Source organism: Otolemur garnettii, unplaced genomic scaffold (assembly GCF_000181295.1).
Source record: "Otolemur garnettii isolate 467f Iridium unplaced genomic scaffold, OtoGar3 scaffold00233, whole genome shotgun sequence".
Taxonomy (NCBI): domain Eukaryota; kingdom Metazoa; phylum Chordata; class Mammalia; order Primates; family Galagidae; genus Otolemur; species Otolemur garnettii.
Window position 1 is genome coordinate 1401904 of NW_003852628.1, and position 8566 is coordinate 1410469.

The following is an 8566-nucleotide window of genomic DNA, read 5'->3' on the forward strand; positions in this document are numbered from 1 at the left end:
CTGGCCCTTCAGGAAGGCTGGGAGGGTTTTTGATTAGGGTAGGTCTGGGAAGATCTGGGATAACCTGGGAGCTCTAGGGCCCTTGGGGTGGGGTGGGGTGGGGGCTCTGAAATTTGAGCGGGATCTGAGGGGACCCAAGCTGGAAGTTGGGAATTCCAAGTTGTTGTTGTTTTGAGACAGAGTCTCACTTTGTTGCCCTTGGTAGAGTGCCATAGTGTCATAGCTCACAGCAACGTCGAACTCTTGGGCTCAAGCGATTCTCTTGCCTCAGCCTCCAAAGTAGCTGGGATTATGGGCGCCCACCACAACGCCCAGCTATTTTTAGGGACAAGGTTTTGCTCTGGCTCAGGCTGGTCTTGAACCTGTGAGCTCAGGCAATCCACCTGCCTGGGCCTCCCAAGTACTGGGATTACAGGCGTGAGGCACCGCGCCTGGCCGGGAATTCCAAGCTTTAAAAAGGAATGGGTAACCCTGCAACCTCGGGAAAATAAGGGAATCCTTTGGCAGGCAGTGGAGTAGGACAAGTTTCCAAAGCTCCTGGGTGGGAGTAGGGAGGGCCCCAGAATTAGAAGAGCTCTGACGTCCTACCATCAGGAAAGAGTGTTGGTATGGGTTAGGGAAGGAACTGGAGGGCACCAGCATGGGAAATGGGTGTGAAATTCAGATTTGGGGCAACAGGAGTACCCAGGCAGGGCTGGAGAGGAGTCTAGTGTCCTGAATTTCGCCGAAAGTGGTAGCTGGATAGTGAAAGTGGTCTGAGGACCGTGAGTGGAGCTGGAGCAGGTTCAGGGGTACGCAGGTGAACGGCATTGCCCAATCGACTGAATAGGGGTATCTGGGGTAAACAGGGTAACCGGGTGGTGATAGGGGACTTGGGGTCGCAAGTGGCGCTAAGGAGGGGCCCGAGCCCCCGGTGGCATAGGACCGGGAAGAACGCAGGACTCACGCGGCGCCTCGCACTCGTCCTCAACCGACGCGCAGGGACGCAGTCCTGGACCGCACCGCGAGGGGGCGCTGGGCGAGCGGCAGAGGCGCGAGCACGCGGCCCCGACGGCGGGCGGCTCACAGCGCGCGCGGTAGGAGAAACGCAGCTCCCAGGCGCCTGCGCGCTGCACGTCTCGGGCCCACTGGGCCCCAGCTGACAGGCGCCGCCGGCCAGCCACGCGCGCCAGCAGGCTCCAGACCGGACCTGCGTGAAGAGGGGAAGGCCGCTGGCGAGGGGCACTGGAGTGGGCCCGACTGGACTACAGAGGAACTGAGGTGTCGGGGGTGTAACCAAGCATGCCGACTCACACTCTCCCCGCCCCTGCTAGTGAGATCAAAACACCCCTGTCGAGCACTGGGGTCCTTAGACCCCACGAGAAGAAGGCATTTACCCTCCTTACTTAGCAAGGCTGTAAACTCCCCTGATACACCTGGGACCTTGATGTCGCGATCATCACGATGGTAACATTCTCTCACAGAAGCCGTAATACCCCCATATTTTGCCCCAGAATCTTTGTATATTAACAATAAGACCACCGACACTCTGTGACATTTAATATCTTAATATGGACAATGGACAAATAACAAGTCTCCTGAAGTGGGGTCATAACACCCCAAATTGTGCTTCAGGATCTTCCTATATCAAAATGGTGACAGAGGCCCCAATTACTAGACCATAAATTGCCCATATTGCGTGAGACTTTAGCACACTGGGAGAGTGACAGCTTCTCATAGGAAAGGGCATCACACCCCAACATACAGAAACCACAGTTTTCTGTATCAAAACGGTAACAGAACCCCCACTCTGGGCCCTACATAGCAACAGAGTTTGCCAAATTAAGGACATAAATCACTCCTATGTCCTTCCCTGGAACCTTTGCTCAATACTCTCCCTGGTGAAATTGCAACATCCCCTAGGCTCCCTGGGACCTCCATATAACAAGGTGGCAGAGCCACATAGAAGTACCAGAAATAACTCATAGTGTACCCTGCATTCTCAAACAGATGGTGATAAAACAAGGCCATGAAATGCTATCTCCTGCTCTAGTGCCTTGAAGTCAAGATAGTAAGAGAGCTTCCCCCACTCTACCTGGTACTAGCACAAAAAAACTCTTACCCCATTTCTTTACCTGAGATGCCAAGAGCCTTGGAGCTGTTAAGATTCAGCACCATGCTCTAGGAGCTGTAATGACATCATAGGATCCACTCTACAGACAGCCCCACTTCATTATCCTGGATCTCACATTGGGCCCCAATTCCCTGGAGTCTCCTGACCCCACATGACAGTCCCAAGAGTGAAGACACTCACCTCCAATCTGCTCTCCTAACTCCTCTCTCCAAGTTTCAATGATGAGAGAGAAGGTGCCCTGGGTGGGTGGAGGAAGGGGGAAGGAAAAAATAGAAGACACGACTTAGGGCCAGTACTCAGTGAAGGGCAGGTACTCAGTGAAGGCCAGAATTCAGAGGGAAAGTGCTGGCCAATTCTGGCCACAGAGCAAGCAAGGGGCAGTTCCTAGAGGAACTAGCCCAGGGAAAGAGTGACATCCATGGCTTTCTTTATCCAGCACTTACTATGTGATAAGCACTTTACTCCAAATACTGTCTCCTTCAAGAGGGACCCTTGTGAGATAACTGAGGAACCGTGGCTGGAAAACTAAAGTCGCTTGCTCAAAAGGACAAGGGTTGGCTCGGCGCCTGTAGCACAGTGGTTACAGGGACAATCACATACAACAAGGGTGGAGGGTTCGAACCCAACCCAGGCCAGCTAAAGAACTGCAACAACAACAACAAAAAATAGTCAGGCATTGTGTGGGCACCTGTAGTCCCAGCTACTTGGAAGGCTGAGGCAAGAGAATCGCTTCAACCCAAGAGTTTGAGGTTGATGTGAGCTGCGATACCACAGCACTCTACCGAGGGTGACAAAATAAGACTCTGTCTCAGAAAAATAAAAAGGACAAGGGGCTAGAATTTCAATATAGGTCTGTTCACCTTTGTGCCTTTGGGTTGTGGGGATGGGAAACAGCATCTTGGAGGTGAAAGAGTAATGAATACAGACCTGAATTGGAGATAGGATGGAACAGTTCACAGAAGGTTAGTGGTCCCCAACACAAGGTGTGAGGATCCCTAGGTACAAGGAGATTTGGAGATAAAGAGCATCCTAGTTTTTAGGGATCCCTAGGGAGGAGAGGTAGGATTTTTTGACATTAGGGTTTCCAGAGGTTGGTTTGGGGTTCTGGGAGTTTGGAGTTTCCAGCGTGCAGGGCTGGTGCTACAACATTTGAGATTCCCAGAGGGTAAGTTTGGGGTCAGAACATGTAGTTGTTGGTCTGAAAATTTGCTGCCTCCGCCCTCCTCCCCAGGTCTGGGGCAAGTTGGGGTCTTCGAAATGGAGGCAAGAGGATGGAGGTTTGGGTGGCAGAGTTAGACCTCCAGTACCAGGACTACCCCAAGACTAGGTCTTACCGGCCAGGCGTCCCGGAAGGGCACGCGCGTGAGCCCGTCGGGTAGCGGCAGGTCAGGCGCCGGCGCTCCAGGCTGCTCAGAGTAGACGGGTCCACGCGCACTCAGTGCCGTGCCCAGAGCGCACGGCGACTCGGCGGCTTCCTCGGACACCCCGGGCTTCAAACAAACTCTGAAGAAGAGGCGGCAGGGCCCCCGGGCGCTGCAAGGGGACCTCGGAGCCCCCGGGCCGGGTCCCGGCCGGAAAGAGTGAATCTGGAGCTCGAAGACGCCAGCTGGCCGTGCCTGGGGCAGAAAGGGGCACTAGATGGAGCGGCCGCGGGTACCCAGGCGTCCCATCCACACCACACTCTCTCCCCAGGACCCTCAGGTCGCATCCGCACCCCATTCATCCCTTTCTACGCCACCTCCCTCCGGGCTCTGACCTGGGGGAGGAAAAAGAGCGTTAGGATCAGTGTCTGGAACCGGAGCTGGGGCATCCGCGGGGAGACCATGGCCTTTCAGGGGTGTCGGGAGTCGCAGCTGCTAGCTCCAGAGCCTTATATCTGAAGGGACGACCCCGCCCCTTCAGGCAGCCGCTTGGCCCCAGGGGACAAAGGGGAGGAGGTCACAGGGGAAGGGGTCCGTGGAGAAGCAGCCAGGAGATTCTGTTCGTGGGCGTGGGCGATGTAGTGAGTGTGTAATGCTGCGTGTGGTAGTGGGTGCGACTTTGTGTGTGGCTGGGGTGGGGTGGGGTTGGAGACTTCAGCCTGTGTGCGAAGTTTTAAGATTCTGTGAGTGTGTGTGGTATAGGCGAGAGCTACCGGAGGGTGTGCGTTACTCTGTGATTGTGTGCCTATGTGGTATTGTCTGGCTCAACGAGTGGCTGGAATTGTGAGACTGCAAATACTTCCAAGATTGTGTGTGTGTGCGCGCGCGCCGGCACAGCTGAACAGCTGAGTGGGAGGCTGGAGGTACACGCGACTTTATGACTGTGCGACTTTGGAGATTGTGTGGCTGCGTGGATGTTTCTCTGCGCATGTGCATGTGTTTGTGCGCGATCCTATGTAATCGCGTAAACCTGCGACTTTGTGGTCTGTGCGTGGCTCCCACTGGCTATGTGTGCGTAGTAGAAGTTCGGGAAGGTTGCGAGTGACTAAAGGGGTGTGTGTATGTGATCGAAGGAGACTGGGTTTGGGAGGCATGTGGGCGAGTGGATACGATGAAGACCCAAGGTTCTTTATGGCGACATGTGCGCGCGATCCCTCTCCCCAGGACAAAGCCCCAAGCACAGGATGCACCAGACGCCAGGGCAAGCCGCTCCGGCCGCAGAGGGGCTCCAGCTGTATGTAAATGCCGCCATCTGCCGGGCGGCCGCGCCCCTCCCCCTCGGGGCCGCAGCTGGGCTGCCCATTTGGCCTCCGGAAGGTGTGAGGAGCAAATGGGCAGGAAATTCCGTCTTCACATACTAGGGGACGGCTCTCCTACCCCGGGATGAATGCGGAGAGCACTGCCCGGCCCTCCAGAAGCCCCTTAGTATTCTAGGACCTCAGCAAGAAAAGCCAGTTAGGAGCAGATGTTCCAGCCCTTTGGTCACAATCACTCTGTGCCAGGCATTGACCAAAGCTGCTTAAAGGGAATAAACTCGTTTTTGTTTTTGTTTTTGTTTTCAGAGTAAAAAAATTTAATACTCAGAGGCTAATAATTATAAGGGAAAACACAGGTTCAACTTAGGTTTTTCTTTTTTTTTAATTGTTTGGGATTCATCGAGGGTACAAAGAATTAGGTTACACTGATTGAATTTATTAAAATCCCTCTTGTAATTGTGTCCCGCCCCAAGAGGTGTGCCATACACCGTGTGCCCCCAAGAGGTGAACCATACACTGTGACCCCCTCCCCCTTTCTCTTCCCCCTCCCTCATTCCCCTACCCCACCCCTTGTATTAGCTCATCTACTGCCTTCATATTAGAATTGAGTACATTGAATTCTTGCTTCTTCATTCTTGGGATGTTTTACTAAGAAGAATGTGTTCCACTTACATCCAGGTTAATACAAAAGATGTAAAGTCTCCATCTCTCTCTCTCTCTTTTTTTTTTTTAGAGACAGTCTCTCTTTGTAGTCTTCCGTGGAGTGCTGTGGCATCACAGCTCACAGCAACCTCCAGCTCTTGGGCTTAGGTGATTCTCTTGCCTCAGCCTCCCGAGTAGCTGGGAACACAGGTACCCGCCACAACACCCAACTGTTTTTTTTGTTGTTGTTGTTGCAGTTTGGTCCTGGGCTGGGTTTGAACTGCCACCCTCAGTATATGGGGCCAGCGCCCTACTCACTGAGCCATAGGCGCTGCCCTACACCACAGCTTGTTAATCCATTTCTTCGTTGGTGGTCGTTTAGGTTATTTCCACATTTTGGCAATTGTAAATTGAGCTTCAATAAACAGTCTTGTGCAAATGTCCTTATGATACGAGGATTTTTTTTCTTCTGGGGGGACGCCTAGTAATGGGATTTTAGGATCAAATGGGAGGTTCTAATTTGAGTTCTTAGCAGATTCTCCATACTTCCAAAATATTTATGTTTTTCTGCTAGAGGTATAAGATATGGTGATCAATAAAGCAGAGCCCAGCAGAGCCCAGCAGAGCCATGCATACAGTAGGTGCCCAGTAGTGTTTTTTGTTTGTTTGTTTGTTTTTTGAGACAGAGTCTCACCATGTCGCCCTTGATAGAGTGCTGTGGCATCACCGCTCACAGCAACCTGAAACTCCTGGACTTAAGTGATTTTTCTCTTTCCTCAGTTTCCCAAGTAGCCTGGAAACAACACCTGGCTATTTTTTTGTTGTAGTTGTCATTATTGCTTGGCAGGCCCAGGCCAGGTTCAAACCCACCAGCTCCAGTGTACGTGGCTAGTGCCCTAGCCACTGAGCTATAGGCACTGAGTCTGCTAAGTAGTTTTTAATTTTTGTTTTTCAGTTAGAAACAGGGTCTCAGGCTTGGTTCCCATAGTTCAGTGGTTAGGGCACCGGCCACATACACTAAGGCAGGTTCAAACCAGGCCTAGGCCTGCTAAACAACAATGACAACTGCAACAACAACAACAAAAAATAGCCAGGTTGGCTTGGTGCCTGTAGCACAGTGGTTACAGCGCCAGTCACATACACCAAGGGTGGTGGGTTCGAACCCAGCCCAGGACGCTAAACAAAGTCAACTGCAACATAATCACCAGATGTTGTGGCAGGCACCTGTAGTCCCAGCTACTTGGAAGGCTGAGGCAAGAGAATCACTTAAGCCCAAGAGTTTGAGGTTGCTGTGAGCTGCAATACCACAGCCTGCTACCAAGGGCAACATAGTGAAATGCTATCTCCCCCCTCCCCCAAAAAGGAAAGAAAGAAACAAGGGTTCGCTCTTGCTCAGGCTGGTCTCAAACTTTTAGAGTTCAAGTAACCCATCCACCTAAGCCTCCCAGAGTGCTGGGATTTACAGGCGTGAACCACCACCCTGGGCAGGTAGTTTTAATGAATGAAGTAATGCCAGTCTTTTAAAAGAGTTTTCACTAAATCCTGAGAACACTGGGGTTTAACTAAGGAAAGGCCACAAGTTAAACTGCAGAGCATCCTAGGCTCCTTCCCTTGTATTTGTTAGGGTCTTTCATTCCCTCCTTTAATGTCATTTTCACAATTCAGACTTTACCTTCTCCACGAAGCACCTCTAACATCCCCCAAGACAATCAGGAACCTCTTCTGAACTCCCACAAACCCTTCTGCTCCATCCTGGCCTGACCACTCTGGCCAGTATGGATTTTTCCAAGCACAAGTCTTTCTTTTTTTTGATTCTTCTTCTTTTTGGAGAAGACAGAGTCTCACTCTGTCACCCTAGGTAGTGTTGTGGCATCATCATAGCTCATAGCAACCTCAAACCCTTGGGCTCAAGTGATTTTTTTTTTTTTTAAGAGACAGAGTCTCACTTTGTCGCCCTCAGTAGAGTGCCATGGCATCACAGCTCACAACAACCTCCAGTGCTTGGGCTTAGGGGATCTCTTGCCTCAGCTTCCCAAGTAGCTGGGACTACAGGCACCTGCCACAACACCCAGCTATTTTTTTGTTGCAGTTTGGCCGGGGCTGGGTTTGAACCCACCACCCTTGGTATATGGGGCCAGCACCCGACTCACTGAACCACAGGCGCCGCCCCTCAAGTGATTCTTTTGTCTGAGTTTCCCAAGTAGCTGGGACTACCTGCACCCACCAAATGTCTGACTATTTTTAGGGACAAGGTCTGGCTCTGGCTCAGGCTGGTCTCGAACCTGTGAGAGCTCAGGCAATCCACCCATCTTTGCCTCCAGAGTGTTGGGATTATAGCCAAGAGCCACCTCACCTGGCCAAAAGCAGAGTTATTTATTTATTTTTGGCTAGGGCTGGGTTTGAACTCACCACCTCCAGCATACACAGGTGCTGCCCCCGAGAGCAGAGCTTTTTTTTGTTGTTTTTTTGTAGAGACAGAGTTTCACTTTATCACCCTCGGTAGAGTGCCGTGGCATCACACAGCTCATAGCAACCTCCAACTCCTGAGCTTAGGCAATTCCCTTGCCTCAGCCTCTCAAGTAGCTGGGACTACAGGCACCCACCACAACACCCAGCTATTTTTTTGTTGCAATTTGGTCCGGGTTGGGTTTGAATCTGACACCCTCAGTATATGGGGCCGGCACTCTACCCAGTGAGCCACAGGCACCACCTGAGAGCAGAGCTTTTTAATCTCATTTCTTCACTGCTGTACCCCAGTTCCTAGAACAGGGCCTGGCAGCTGGTACTCGGGTAAATATTTGTTCAGTAACTGAATGCATGCAAAGGTACTATTATCAACCCCATGTGGATGAGACTGATCCACAGAACCTGCTGGAGTATCTGAATGCTGGCACCTTCCTGCCCACCAGATGATAGCAGAATGCAATGTAGCCTGGTGTCCACAGTGTTTTAGGAAAATATCCTAGGGCTCTAGGCCATGTTGCATCAGTGTCCAAGATGCCTGTGCACAAATCTAACCCTTTCCTCCCCTTGCCTTCCAGCTTTGAGGAGGTGTGTGGTGAGCACATCCCTGAGTCAGCACTGAGGTACAGGGAGAACACCTGGAGTACCCACTGGATACACACACTTCTTCC

The 8566-nt window shown here is 51.8% G+C and overlaps 1 protein-coding gene across 1 annotated transcript in view; it reads right to left on the reverse strand.

Moving 5' to 3' along the window:
- LOC100948266 (delta-like protein 3) overlaps window positions 1-3961 on the reverse strand; it is a 27460-nt gene extending 23499 nt beyond the window's left edge. Inside the window, exons 1-4 of the mRNA XM_023508247.1 lie at window positions 3870-3961; window positions 3448-3729; window positions 2294-2351; window positions 947-1189 (exon numbers count right to left, since the gene is read on the reverse strand). Coding sequence (XP_023364015.1) covers window positions 947-1189; window positions 2294-2351; window positions 3448-3729; window positions 3870-3938 — 652 coding nt within the window. The 5' untranslated portion in view covers window positions 3939-3961. The remainder of the gene's footprint in view (window positions 1-946; window positions 1190-2293; window positions 2352-3447; window positions 3730-3869) is intronic.
- Window positions 3962-8566: the final 4605 nt, after the last annotated feature.